Genomic DNA, 15,519 nt, shown 5'->3' on the forward strand with positions numbered 1-15,519 from the left:
TTTAACGGGTTACTACTGAAGATTTGTGAAGGATTTTTCTCGTTTAGCAGCGCCTATGACTCGCTTAACCCAGAAAAGGATCAAATTTACATGGAATGAAGCCTATGAGTCTTCTTTTCAGGAATTGAAGATAAGATTGACTACAGCTTCAGTGTTGGTGATACCCGAGCGTGGCTTGGGTTATGTGATTTATTATGACGCTTCACGTGATGGTTTGGGTTGTGTGTTGATGCAGGATGGTAGAGTGGTGGCTTATACGTCTCAATAATTGAAGACTCATAAGCATAACTATCCTAGTCATGATTTAGAGTTAGCGGCAGTCGTGTTTGCTTTGAAGTGTTGGAGACATTACTTGTACGGTGAGAGATTCGAGGTGTTCTTTGATCACAAGAGTCTCAAGTACCTTTTCTCCCAAAAGGACTTGAATAATAGATAGAGGCGATGGGTTGAGTTCTTGGAAGATTACAATTTTGACTTGCAGTATCATCCGGGTAAGGCAAATGTGGTAGCAGATGCCTTAAGCCAGAAATCTCGTGGAACTTTAGCCGGTTTGGCTATTCGAAAATGGAAGATGCTTGAAGATCTGGCAGAGATGGGATTACAGTGTTTTGATAATTATGTTTGCAGTGAGTCAGCATTCTTGTTTAGTCTTGTGGCTCAGCCTACTCTTGTCGGACGAGTGATTGAGTCACAGAGACAGGATCCGAATTTGGATGCCATTTACGCTTTGATCTCAAGTAGTGAGACAGTGAATGATTGGACCTTGCATGCGGATGGAGGCCTACAGTTCAAGGGTTTGTTGGTCGTTGCCACAGTTTGTCGTGAGGACATTCTACGGGAGTTCCACACTTCCTATTTTGCAGTTCATCCAAGTAGTACTAAAATGTATCACAATTTGAGATGTCAGTATTGGTAGAACGGAATGAAGAAGGATATTGCACAATTCGTGGCTAGATGCCTTACCTATCAGCAGGTGAAGGCCGAGCATCAGAGACTAGCCAGTTTGTTACAACCATTGCCTGTAGCGCAGTGGAAATAGGAGCAGATTGCTATGAATTTTGTAACAAGTCTTCCTAGATCACGAAGGGGAAATGAAGCCGTATGGGTCATTATTGATAAATTGACCAAGACGGCTTACTTTTTGCCTATTAAAGCAACAGATGACGCAGATACACTTAGTGTTCTATATGTAAAAGAGATTATAAGGTTGTACGGAGTTCCAGTGGCTATTGTTTCAGATAGGGATGCCAAGTTCACTTCGAGGTTTTGGGAAGGATTTCAGGTAGCATTTGGTTCATCGTTGCACCTTAGTATGACATTCCATCTACAGACAGACGGCCAGTCGGAGCGTACTATCCAAATCTTGGGGGATATGCTTCAGACATGTGTACTTAATTTGGGAGGTAGTTGGGAGGATCACCTTCCACTTATTGAGTTTGCTTACAACAACAGTTATCAGGCGAGTATTCAGATGGCTCCATTTGAGGCGTTGTATGATAGACCTTGTAGGTCTCTTGTTTGTTGGACTGAGGTAGGTGAGACAGTCGCCTTAGGACCCGACATAGTACTCGAGACTACTAAGAAGATTAAGCTGATCAGATAGAGGTTGCTAACAGCTCAGAGCCGATAGAAGAGTTATGCAGATAGGCGGAGACGGTCGCTATCCTTTGAGGTGGGAGACCACGTCTTTCTTCTGGTTTCTCCACGGAAGGGGTTGTTGAGGTTCGAGAAGAGTGACAAGTTATCGCCATGATTTATTGGACCTTTTGAGATCTTGGACTGGGTAGGAAAGGTTACCTATAGGCTTGTTTTGCCACCACAGTTGGATAGGATCCACAATAATTTTTATGTATCAATGCTATGGAAGTACGAGCCGGATCCATCTCATATTTTGAGTTGGGTTGATGTGGACATTGATGAGGATATTTCCTACAAGGAAGGACCAGTTCAGATCCTTGACACACAGCAGAAGGTGTTGAGGAACAAGACGATACCATTGGTGAAAGTTCTCTGGAGGTATCATGGAGTTAAGGAGGCTACTTGGGAACTTGAATAGGAGGTTTGCTCTAAGTATCCAGCGTTATTTTCTTCCTCAAGTATGTCTTGATTTCGGGGACGAAATCTTTTTAAGTTAGGGAGAATGTAATATTTCAATTGGTTATTATATATATAAGAAATAATGTTAAAAGTAATTTTTTTTAATAAGCCGTGGGACCCACTCCTACTTTAAGTCATTACAATGACTATTGGGTCATTACAGACCCATTCTGCCTTTTCTTTTCTTCTCTATGGATTATCTCTCTCTCTGTCATTTCTCTCTATTTTCTTCCTTCAACCATAAAAGCCTCGATCTAGCTATTTTCATTGGGAATTTGATAGTGCCGTTTGCAGCAAAACGAAGAGCTCGGCGAGATCTTCAAGTGGGTGTAAACAATTTTTTCTTTGGTGTATCCTAGGATTTTCGAAATTAGGGTACAAAATTGGGAATTTTTCACCATTTTGGAGGTAGGGGTGTTTAATTTACAATCCCTTGGATTTTTGTGAATTAGTCCTTCATAAATTGTGTTATAACATGCTTGATTTGTATATATTTCATGAGATATTTGCTATATGTTATATTTGAGATATGATTATATGTATTAGTTGATGTTGTTTGAGAAAGCATGTTTAAATGATTATATTCCATGCTTAGTATGATTAATTTGCTAGAATTTGCAATATAGAAGTGTGTTGATTTGTGAAATATGAAAATCTTATGTTAATTTGTGAATTGTAAAAAAAATAAAAAATAAAAAATAAAAAAATAGAAATAATTAATTGTTGATTAGTTCAAGCCCTTTGTGCCTTTAGTGCTAGTTTGGTGATTAGAAAGTATGAAATATAATTTTAGAAATTTTTATATTGTAAAGCATGTCTAAGTGTTAAATTTCCATGCCTGTGTGTTTATTAACTTCAAAGGCGAATGGAGGGGTGGGTTGTGAAGCCCACCCCAAAAAAAAAAAATTTTGTCTTTTTACGATACTAAATTTTTTTTTTTTTTAGTAATATTAGCCTACCCCAAACAAGCCCAATAGGCTAATACAACTTCAGAATCTACGGTTGCCAAATCTGGTGTGAGAATCTGCGAGACTGCGGCTACCAAATTACCAATCCTGGTGTGAAAATCTGGTGTGAGAATCTGGCAGGACCTAAGGAGTACGGTATTTCATTCAATTTCTTGTCTTGTATTTCATTAATTTCATTCTTACCTTGTATTTCATATCGAGGACCTAAGGTATTTTAATTTTAATGAATTCTGAGGTGAAAATTTGTGAAATAATGCTATATATGTAATATATTTAAAAACTCATAGATAAATGATTATAACAATTTTTTTTTTTTTAAAAAAAAATTAGTTCCAAAATTATTGTAATTTTTTAGTTCTTAGGATTGAAGAATTGGATTAGAAATCTGCAGAGATTGAATGATTTGAATCTTACACAATTTTTATCAACATGCCAAGCTTTTTGAAGATGGAAATATTTTCAAAACTAAAAAAAAAAAAAAAAAATCATAAGACTGTACTCGTTCTTGAATATTCTGAAGTACGTTCCTTTATTTTCAAATTGCAACTCCCGTTGAGTGGCCAGTGATATAATTGACTCTTGTAGGGAGTTTATCAAGGATAGCTAACCTCAAAAAGCTCTAAAGTTAATTCTTGAAAGGTAAAGCTCTAAAGTTACTCCTTGAAAATTAAAATACTTTTTGAGTGAATTCCATAATGTTGGAAGGGGCTTGCACTCGTAGATTCTCAAATAAGATTAGTAAATTGGTCAAAAGAAGAGAGAGGGTACTGAGTGGTGAATTGGTAAGAATTAAATTGGTAATTTTTTTTAATTAATTACCCAAATAGGATTTTTTATGTCTTAATCAGTCAATTTTCTAAAGAAACATTGCTAATTAACTTAAATTGAAATAAACAATAGTTGGCTTTGGTAGATATATTTTGATTTAGGTATTTTTAATCTAACTCATTCTATAATTTTATTAGGTTAAAAATAATAATGGCTCAACATCAACCTCCACACAAGAAAGTGAAAAGTATGTCTATTCTCTTATTCTATCAAAAGAGAGGCCAAATGAGTGATGATGGTCAATCGAAAAAGGATATACCTAGTGGTAGTGCATCTAACATTGATGATGATCAATCAAAAAAGGATATACCTAGTGATCTTGATTTGCAACCTCCTGTCGTACCTCAAGTTGTTGAACCCAATCAACTTCACTCCACTTCTATTGAAAGAGATCCCGACCTGATGAATCAAATGGATGAGGTTAGACGAACTTATATCAATTTGGGGCCTTATCAACCTAAACTTTCCAATCATCCTAACTTTTCTGATGGAAAGCAGAATCGGCGATTTAAGTATGAATGGTTCAAACAATTTCCTTGGCTAGAGTATTCCCCTTCAAACGATAAAGCATATTGTTTTCCATGTTTTCTCTTTGCAAAGAGAAATAATACGGCGACGAGTCGTTCTTCACTTATTGATGGTGATTTTAGAGGTTGGAAGAGAGTTAATGATGGAGATAATCGTGTATTCTTAAAACACATGGGACTTCAATCCTCACCACATACAAAATGTGCCATGCTTTATGGGAACTTAAAGAAATCGGCGCAACATATTGATAAAGTGTTGAATGCCCAATCAAGAGAAAAGGTTTTGAAGAATCGAATGCGGCTTAAGGGAAGTATTGAAATCGTTCGCTTGCTAGCACTGCAAGGAATTACTTTTAGAGGCCATGATGAAAGTTCACAATCGAAGGAATTTTATCGAACTGTTAAAGTGCAGAGCAGAAGGAAATGATGAACTCTCAAGTGTTATCTTAAACAATGCTCCACAAAATGCCCAATACATTGCTCCATCAATTCAAAAAGAGATTCTTCATATTCTTGCAAATAGAGTGAGAAAAATGATTTGTGATGAAATTGCGGGAGGCAAATATTGTATTGTTGTTGATGAAGCACAAGATAAGTCTAAAACAGAGCAAATGGCTCCTGTTTTAAGATATGTCAAGCATGATGGTTTGTTAATGGAACGTTTTTTTAGCATTATGGGAGTTGAAAACACATCAGCAGTTACGCTTAAGGATGCAATATCTGATATTCTTGTTCAGTTTAATCTTTTAATTCAAAATTTGAGAGGTCAAGGGTACGATGGTGCTAGTAATATGCGTGGTGAATGGAATGGACTACAAGCATTATTTTTTAAAGATTGCCCATTTGCTTATTATGTCCATTGTTTTGCTCATCGACTACAACTAGCATTAGTTGCAGCAGCAAATGATGAGCCAAATATTTGGCAATTCTTTTCTCACCTAACTTGTATTGTCAATCTTGTTATTTCCTCTCCCAAGCGTCTTGTTAAATTACAATCTTTTTAGAGGGATGAGATTGCATGTATGTTGAGCACAGGTAAACGTGAATCCAGTAAAGGGGCTAATCAGATTGGCACATTGCATCGAGCTGGAGCAACTCATTGGAGCTCACATTATGATTCTGTGAAGGATTTGATTGATATGTATACTGCATCCTGCACAGTTGTTGAAAGTCTTAGAAAGGATGGACAAAGTCAACATATACGTGGGCAAGCTTTAGGTGTGTACAAGGTAATGAAAAGCTTTGAATTCATATTTATCTTACACCTAATGTATAAGATTATAGGATTCACTGACACACTTTGCTAGGCTTTGCAACGCAAATCTCAAGACATTCTAAATGCTTTGAAATTAGTCTCAACAACTAAAACTCTTCTTCAAAAATTCAGACAAGATGATTGGAATATTTTCCTTGCCAATGTTGTGTCATTTTGCAATCGAAATAACATTGATATACTTGATTTGAGTTCTCGTTATGTAGAGGGTACGGGTTGTCATTGTCAGTAACAAGATCATATTACAGTTGAGCACCATTATCACTTTGACATTTTCAACTCTACAATAGATTTACAGTTGATAGAGTTAGAACATAGATTCAGAAATGAAGTAGTGGAACTTCTTACTCTTAGCTCGACTTTGGATCCTAGTGATTATTTTAAATCTTTTAACATGGAAAAGATATGCATTCTTGCTGAGAAATTCTATCCTTGGGATTTCACTAGTCAAGATGTTAAAACATTGAAGCATCAGTTGATGCATTATCAGCTTGATGTACCTAGTGATCCCAAGTTTCAGAATATTTCTTCTCTTACTGATTTAAGTCGGGAACTAGTTGTAAGCAGGAAGATTGAGTACTATCCTTTGGTTGACAGATTGATTCGTCTTGTGTTGACTCAACCTGTTTCTACAGTAACTACGGAGAGAGCATTTTTAGGCATGAGACGTGTTAAAACAGTGAGGCGTAGCAAGATTGGAGATGAATTTCATGCTGACTTCATGACCATCAACCCTGAACGGGAACTTATTTGAAAAATTGACTTGGAATCTATTATCGACGAATTCGAGTCTTTAAAGACTCGTCGAGCACAACTTAAATAGATATTTTGTAATATTTGAATTCAAATATTTATCTATGTTATGTTATAAATTTTTTTATTTTTATTTTATTTTTTGGCTTAAGATATTTTGTAATTAAATTTATGTTTAATATTAGCCCACTCCATTCAGAAATCCTGGATCTACCCTTGATTAACTTGTTGGAAATTGCTATAAGAAAGTATGTTAATTTGTGTAGTATAAATTCTTCATTTTCATAGTATTGGCAAAGTATGCGATATTCATGCATAGCATTGGGCATGAAAAAGGGCAAAATGATTTGAAGTGAATGAAAAAGGGTGCTTTGGGAAAAAGTTTTGATAAGTGGTTTTGTGAAAAAACCTGGACACCGAGGGAGTACCGAGGGTTCGTGGCGTTGATATAACCTAGAGGGAACTAGGGAAATTACCCTAGCGTAGTTGAGTTATCTGGGCCCCAAATGACGTCTCAGGGTTATCAAGGGTCAGGGACAATAACCAATTCTTCTCTTATGTCGCCAAGGCGTCACCGAGGGACGGATTATATTAACAGTTTGAAAAGTGAAGAAATAGAAAAGATTTTGAAAATGGGGAGCGACATAGCATGTTATAGCATTCCATAGCATCATATTGTCCATTTTGTCCTTGTAATTGTTGTATTTTCTCCCAGCACAGCATGATCCCGTTTTCTATATTTCTATTCATTATTTGGATTCACGGGGTCACAAAAGGTGTGTCTTAGGCACCACTTACTGAGTTTTATGCTCACCTTATTATTTAACATTTTACAGGACACGGAAAAGAAGTGGTGAATGACATTTCACCACAGGCCTAATTTGGATTAGAAGATCATTTTGCTATTTTTGTATCTAAGTCTCACTATTTTTGTTAAACTTAGCATATTGTATTTTATATGGAGACTTATGGACTTTTGTTATTGTAATTGTATTAATGGGCTGTAACTTTAATATAGGTTGTTTAAACGTTGTAAGATATGGACTTTGGATTTTAACCATATTTTTTTATTTTATTTAATTTTTTTTATTTAATTTTTTTGGGACTGTAATTATGATACTTGGATTAAATGGTATGTGGTTGTTCCACCATTAGATAAACTATGTTGAGGCATAATGAATGGATGAAAGGAATGTTGAAATGTATTATTTTTATTGTGTGTTGAAACAGGTTAGATAAGTTTTGAAGGTTCAAGAGAGGCTATTACATTTTTTTTTGCATTTAAGCAGGTTGTTGTAGGATCCTTTTTAGCAGAGGTCATGCCGAATTTTTTTTTTTTAATTGGTATCAATTTAGATTCGTTATAGATTTTTTAAATCTCTACTTTACCATTATCAAATTGTTGGTTCCCTCGAAATTCAAAAAAATTTACATATACACCATCAAATTCTTCTTTCTATTGGGCTAATTTGCCTGTCAAGTTCTACAAGAGTCATCAGAGTTGTCCGATCATAAGTACCAATTCTTGATTTTTTAAATCTCCATCTTCCAATCATTAATGATGACATTGATGATTATGATGAAATTCCAGCCATTTTAGACAAAACACCTTAAAATCGCCTCTATCATTTTACCATTCGATCTTGAAAGAAACCTTTAGGATCATCAAAAAGGCTTTTGTGTCCCATACAATCAAAACATGGACACAAGAAAACAAGAAGGGTGCAAAATGATACTTCCCAAAGTCCGACACACTGGATCACAACCCACAAATGGGCAAAAAAAAAAAAAAAAACCAACCAACCAATTGGCCGCACTATCACCCCTTATCCCCAAAGGGAAGGTTGGAGGTTTAAATCTCGGTGCAAGTAGGAAGTGTGTGTAATTACTTCTAACTTAAAAAAAAAAAAAAAAATGCAACAAAAAACAATCTCAATTTTTTTTTTTTTCCAAACGTATGTGGTTTTGGATTCTCTTAATTACTATTGGCCCAAAACTTCTATAAATAGCGCTTCCACCACCAAATTTTGGACTTACATACAACAAACCTCCTTTTTCCAATCTGAAAGGATCTCTACACTGACCAAACAAGTCATTTTGTAATTTCCTCTTTTTTGTTTAATTAACCTTTCCTTTTAAACCAACGGTAATTGGAGGAAATAAGTCTTCAGGTCAACGCCGCGGTACTTGGTCGTATTTTTCCCAGGGGTCCAACGACAGCAAACTCGGAAGTTTCGACCCTTTTCCCAAATCAAAACATGTTTTGCTGACATATACACGAAGACGATTGCATTCCTCTCACCTCTTCTCAGGAAAAATCAGAGTAACTTCTGAAATTCCAAAATATTCATTCCTTCTCTCCCATACTTGCACACCCACACTTCGCTGAAGAGTTGACAATCGAAAACACAACCAGAAGATCCAGAAACCTCTTGATTTTCAGTAAATTGGGTTTTTCCGATTCCTCTTGATTTTCAGTGAATTGGGTTTTTCTGTGCAGAGAAAAACAATCATATAGATGGCGTTAGCCCTCGTGGGAGGGGCTGCTTTGGGAGCAGCATTTGGTGAATTACTGAAAGCAGTTGTTGATGTCAAAGACAAAGCCATCACCTTCAAGTCCAACCTCGACCGACTCGAATCAAGACTCAATTCACTCGAACCGATTGTGCGTGAGATTGGGAAATTGGACCGAGAATTGGACATTTCTCCGGAAGAAACCAAAATGTTCACCGATCGGTTGAAAGAGGCCGCGAAGCTGGTCCGCAAGTGCTCGCAGACCAAGTGTTTGAAATTCTTCAAGAGGCCTTCGTACTCTAAGAAGCTTCTCGAATTTGAAGATTTGCTTGTGAAATTCTTTCAGACGGATGTTCAAGCTATGCAGACAAGAGATAGCAGGAAGACTCTGGCGAAAGTGAATGAAATTGATGGGAAATTGGATAGAATCTGGTCGGGTGTGAGGAAAGGTCGACAGGTTTGTGATTCGAATGTGTTAGTAGGTTCGTGCGGAGCTCTGAGAGTTTCGGATTTTATTATTGGATTAGATGCGCCACTTCAAGAATTGAAGATGAAGTTGCTGCAGGATGGTGTACAGGTGGTCGTGCTTTCGGCTGCTGGAGGATGTGGGAAGACTACCTTGGCCAAAATGCTCTGTTATGATGTTGAAATTAAAGGTATTGATATAGGGATTATTATCTCATCTTCTTGCCTTTGTTGTTCTGTTTAATTTATATATTTATTTTTGGGCAATTGTTATGTGCTTTAGGAACTAATAATTTTTTTTGGTGTCATATTGAGCCATGCTACTGGCTAAATTTATCTAAAAGGCCTTTAAATTTTGTGTCATGACTGGAGATCATTTCTTTTGCCAAGTTTATTAGCATTGGTTGTAACTCAGTGGTTACATAGCGTTCTGTGATGGAACTATGAACAGTTCGGTTAGGGTTCTAAAAACTAAAGAACTTCTCTGTTTAGATTCCAAAAGGACCGAACTAAATTGAACCATTAGTTATATATATATATATATATATATATATATATATATATATTGTTGGAGGATATAAATATTAAAGTTACAAACTCTCTAATAGCTTAAGATTTCAAAGTAGATGGTAGTTACCATGATATCAGCCGTCACCCTGATAACAAAATAAATCGAAACACTTGTTGGACCAAAAGAAGTCCATACATGAGTGGGCATGTTGAAGGATTTAAATATTAAAGTTACACCCTCTCTAACAGCTTAAGCTTTTAGAGTAGATGGTAGTTAACATATATAACTACCATCATTTGATTTGTATTTGTAAATATTGATATATATATATGAACTGAGCCGATGATCTACAATTAGGTTTGATTTGGTTCCACTGGTTCCAATGGTTAGGTTTGGTTCCAATATATTTGGATTGATGGGACCAGTTTGGTGTTGATTCTTCCAAGAACCGGACCGAACCGAATTATGTGCACCATTACATAGGACCTTTTTAGCTTTCTTCTTTTAAAACAGTGTTCAAGAAACATAAAACAATTGTCTAACGAACTACAAAGACATTTCCTTGAAGTCTTTTTTTTTCAAACCTCAGAAAACTATCGACCAATTTCATTTTGGAATTGTTTTCTATTTGTCAGTTTTACTCTTAAAGAAAAAAGAAACGTTTAGTTTCTGCAAGAAAATGTATTTGCTCGATTCCTCAGTTTTATTTGATTATCAATTATTTACTGCAAAAGAAAAGTTGTTACCAGACCTTTGAAAGCTTGGAAAGAATTTCATCTATGAACTTCTTAAATTTTTAATGCTGTTACATATTGTATTGTACTTCTAACCTATTTGAAAATGCTATGCTTGGACAGGAAAATTTCAGGACAATATTTTCTTTGTCACGGTTTCGAAGTCACCCAATCTCAAGGTCATTGTTCAAAACATGTTTCAACATAAGAACTTTCAGGTGCCTGAGTTTCTAAATGACGACGATGCAATCAACAAATTGGGAAACTTTCTGGTGAATCAAACAGGAACAAGTCCTAAGTTGTTGGTCCTGGATGATGTATGGTCTGGATCAGAATCCCTTATTCTGAAATTCATGATCCCAATACCAGAATACAAAATATTGGTCACATCAAGATTTGTATTTCCTAGATTTCATTCAACATGTAAATTGGAACTGTTGAATGATGAATATGCCATGGCTGTTTTTCGAAATTCAGCATTTCGTCAAGGTGAGAGCTCCAACATACCAGAAGATCTTGTCAACAAGGTAGAATGCAAACGCTTGTATGGATAAGAGCTTATATATTTTTTCGTACTTGTCTGATATGATAGAATTGTGTTTTTACACATAGTAAATCTATGCTTACATGTTTTACTTTTGTATCACCATTTTTGTAAGGATCTGAAAATATAAAATATGCAGCCTTCAATACGATGATTTTTTTACTTCGGAGTTTGTATATCCGAATAGAACTTTTTTTTTTTTAAATGGAAAAAACCATGGTAGTACATTCTAATAGTTAGAATACTCTAATACTTGGTGAAAGAGTCACTGACTTCTAGCCAAGTGGGACTGGAACCTTGACCAAAATTATCCTCTTTTTTTTTTCCCCCTAATTGGTACTCACACACACATGCCTCCAATGAGGCTCGAACCCCTGACCTCTCTTTGAGAAGTAGGGGCTTGGTACCGCTAGGCCACTGACCTGTTGGTCCAAAAAGTAAAACTTCTATTTACTTATCTGCAAATTAGAAGCATGTCAGATTCAATTAATTGAACAAGAAGTAGAACTTGTATTTACTTATCTGCAAGTCTGCATTATTTCCATTTAGTTGAAGATCAAGAAGTAGATATTTTGTATACTTGTCTGCCATTCTGCATTACTTTTCTTTGCAAGAAATTGCAGCTGATTTAATTTGCCACATTAAATTGCAGATAGTGAGAGGTTGTAGGGGATTCCCGCTGGCCCTTACAGTGGTTGGTGGATCGCTATGTGGACAACCTGAGGTGATCTGGAGACGTACACTAAATCAATGGTCTGAAGAAGGGAAATCCATTTTTGATTCTAGCAGTGATCTGCTTATTCATCTCCAAACTAGTGTAGATGCCTTGGGTGAAAAAATTAAAGTCATGGAATGCTTCCTGGACCTAGGTTCATTTCCTGAAGATCAAAGGATCTCTGCCACCGCTCTTATTGATATTGGGGTGGAACTACACGACCTAGATGAAATCTCTGCTCTTGCCAACATCCATGATCTATTCACCCGAAATTTGGTCAATCTTGTGCTTACAAGGTATTATAGATTCCTATTTTTCTTTAAAATGATCAATCATGGTCTGTTTGATGATGTCTTGTGTGTTAGTTTGCAAAAAGGGCCATAATGATTTGATGGTTCAGTAACTTCAGTTTATTCGATGTGCTGGATGGGGTGGACTGCATATATTATTTAAATTTTGAGTTTTGACCTTTTCTAAATAATAATTAAAAAAAATCTTTTCCACAAACTGATTTCTGTAGAGTTTAGACTTCAATATACATTAAGTTTTAGTTGTCTGTCAGTTTATGCATGTGCATGTCCTAATAGGAATAGTAATTGAATGTTTTGTTTAGAAGGTAGAGGTAGCACCAGTTGAGGGCCTTGAGGCAAGATGAGAGGAAGCCATTGAAGACTTGTCATAAAAAAAGGGATAAAAATGGTTTGAAGGGGAATAAAGTGGAAGGGGATACAGGGTTGAAAGCCAAAGAGATGCCAGGTGTTTATATAGCGATAATTGGCAAAAGGTGGTTAAAAAATAACACTTCATTGTTTATTGTTTTTGCCATTATTGTTATTATGTCACTTTATAGATGACTATTACCAATTGTGGTCCCCATTAATCGAGGAATTTTGTAGGGATGAACAAATGTATGTGGCCTTTGGTATTCTTTACACAGGGGGGCTGCTGTCATACTGATAAATAGAAGTAGCAACTGTAGTCAAACTCAAAAAACCATTTTCTTACTTTAGAGCTCAATTTTATTGTTAATTAATGATGCCCTTAGCATCATCACCATCATTACTATTATTATCATTATTATTATTATTATTATTATTATTATTATTCCGTATGAACGTCCATTGAGAGGGCTATAGAAAACTGAATAAGAGGATGGAATATATGGGAACTTTGAATTGTAGGGATATTCCAGCTGCTGTTTTATCCCGATCTTGTTTTTAGTTGCCAAATTGACCCTGAATTTCTTTGTTCATTTTTTTTTCCGCAATTGATTGACTAAGCATGGGGCACGGCATTAGGATATTTGTTATAAATTGTATGCCTAAAAATAGAATTTCACCATAAGTAAACCTGATTTACTCCCATTCACAGGAAAGATGCAAGTGAGGTTGATGGCGGTGAGCATTTTGTCATGCAGCATGATCTGCTGAGAGAGCTGGCTATTCACCAGAGTAGCCAAGAGCCTGTAGAACAGAGGAAAAGGTTAATTATGGAGATAAGAGGAAATGACCTTCCCAAGTGGTCAATTGAACAAATGCAGAAACCCTTACAAGCCCAACTCTTGTCCATCACTACAGGTTTGCTTATCTCACATTTTCAAAATGAATCCTGCTGCAGAATATTTGGTATTGTTTTCTTTTTCCCCTAGTTCACACTGGGCAGAATTTGATTGCAGATGAAGCATTCTCCTCAAACTGGTGCAATATCCAACTACCTGAAGTTAAAGTTCTAATATTGAATTTCTGGACAAAGAACTACGGCCTACCTGAATTCATGGAGAAAATGGACCAATTGAAGGTTCTGATCATCACAAATTATGGCTTCTCCCCAGCTAAACTGAGCAACTTTCCTCTACTTGATTCATTGTCCAGTCTAAAGAGAATCAGACTAGAGAATGTTTCAGTTTCTTCCCTTGGTAAATCCGCATTACAATTCAGGAATTTGCAGAAAATATCCTTAATTATGTGTGAGATTGGCGAGGCCTTTACAAACTGTACCATCGATATCCCCCATATGTTCCCAAATCTTGTGGAGATTGATATTGACTGTTGCATTGATTTAGTTAAACTGCCTAAGGGTCTTTGTGGTATTGCCTCCCTTAAAAAGCTCAGGATCACCAAATGTCATGATCTTGAAGAACTTCCTGAAGAATTGGGAAGGCTAACAAGTTTAGACATACTGAGGCTTCATGCCTGTACAAACCTTTTGGAGCTACCAAAATCAATCGGAAGCCTCCATGAATTAAGAGTTCTTGATATATCTGATTGTTTAAGCATGAGTCAGTTGCCAATGGGGATCGGTGGGTTGCGTGGTTTGGAAAAGCTTGACATGAGAGGTTGTGAATTTCATAAGTTGCCGCCATCGGTAAAGGACCTTTTAAAATTAGAGGAGGTAATATGCAACAAAGAGGCTTCTGATCTCTGGGAACCTTTTAAGACTCATGTCACCAATTTGAAGATAAATGTGCTTGATGAAGAAATCAATTTGAACTGGCTTCCCAATCTTCACTTCTGAGAAACCATAAGAAAATGGTGTCTAACCTGAGGTATATTTATTTTTATTCGGTTGTTTTTCTTGTTATCATTGTTATTACTGTCGCTAATGTTATTAAATATTTGGTTGTTTGTTTGGTGTTGGTGTTGGTGGTCAGATGTTGTAAAGCATGTACTAATTTACAATTTTGAGAGTCACTGCTGTTGCCATTACAGTGTCCAGTATAGCATAGAGTTGGTTTTCATCATACTTGGCGGAAGAGAATTCCTCTAGCAATTCTATCAATGCAAAGAGAGCGAGGTGGTTGTTTGACAGACATCTTCATCAGACTGTAGCGGTTTACCTGTTGGGTACTGCAAGGAGTTACCCGACTTGATTTAAAGTTTAACAAGTTCACTTGGGTAAGGTGAAAATGCACTCAAGACTCAGTTCCTTCACCAATCATGCATGGAATTCGGACGTTTGGAGAATATTCAAGTATGATGAGGATATATGCAAGCGATTTTCAGTTACCTTTCCAGAGGGTCATTCCCATGTTAAAGATGTTGATACCCAAGGAAAGCATCAGTCCATGGTGTCTTCAAATATGATTGACCAACATGTTATGCAATTTCAGTACATATATGTTTATTTCCTTCCTCTGATAGGTCATATATATATATAGATCATATAAAAGCAAAAACGGTGGGATTGTTAGTGGTGTTACAGTGTTGATGAAGCAAATGCAATGCTGCATTTTAGAACCTCATGTTTACTGTATAATTCTACAAAGATAGCAATAACCAACGTGTGTGTGTCTATATATATATATATATATATTCTCTTGCTACGTCCTTGAAGAGATGGGATCATAGACCCCCATGTTTTGATCTAGTTGTTTATGATGTAGATGGGTCAAAGAAAAGGTACGTTATTGGTAACAAATTGAGCAATAATTAAATTGGATCATCTTGTGCGAAATCGTTACTATCTAGTTTTATTTTCATGAGATGGTTTGTGATAGAATCTATACATATTTTATTTACTTATTATATATAAAAGAATTTGAATAATCACACTAGCACAACTATTGAAATATTTGTTTACAAATTTGAAAA

The 15,519-nt window shown here is 36.0% G+C and overlaps 2 protein-coding genes across 3 annotated transcripts; both read left to right on the plus strand.

Moving 5' to 3' along the window:
• The first annotated feature begins 4,953 nt into the window (after positions 1 to 4,953).
• LOC132316452 (uncharacterized) lies at positions 4,954 to 6,447 on the plus strand. Its single transcript, XM_059814925.1, has 3 exons — positions 4,954 to 5,365; positions 5,456 to 5,649; positions 5,992 to 6,447. Exons 1-3 carry the CDS (start codon positions 4,954 to 4,956, stop codon positions 6,445 to 6,447), a joined length of 1,062 nt encoding a protein of 353 aa, XP_059670908.1.
• A 2,187-nt stretch (positions 6,448 to 8,634) lies between these two features.
• Positions 8,635 to 15,347, plus strand: LOC132266831 (probable disease resistance protein At5g66900). Of its 2 annotated transcripts, none has more exons than XM_059767816.1 (6): positions 8,635 to 9,616; positions 10,794 to 11,197; positions 11,867 to 12,225; positions 13,301 to 13,506; positions 13,605 to 14,474; positions 14,580 to 15,347. In XM_059767816.1, exons 1-5 carry the CDS (start codon positions 8,965 to 8,967, stop codon positions 14,441 to 14,443), a joined length of 2,460 nt encoding a protein of 819 aa, XP_059623799.1. In that variant the 5' UTR covers positions 8,635 to 8,964; the 3' UTR covers positions 14,444 to 14,474; positions 14,580 to 15,347. The 2 variants fall into 2 exon arrangements, with proteins under 2 accessions (XP_059623799.1, XP_059623800.1); XM_059767817.1 differs by having other exon boundaries at positions 14,638 to 15,347.
• Positions 15,348 to 15,519: the final 172 nt, after the last annotated feature.

Source organism: Cornus florida, unplaced genomic scaffold, assembly GCF_030987335.1.
Source record: "Cornus florida cultivar Cherokee Brave unplaced genomic scaffold, ASM3098733v1 CherokeeBrave_3.0.0_Hap2_Chr07, whole genome shotgun sequence".
NCBI lineage: Eukaryota > Viridiplantae > Streptophyta > Magnoliopsida > Cornales > Cornaceae > Cornus > Cornus florida.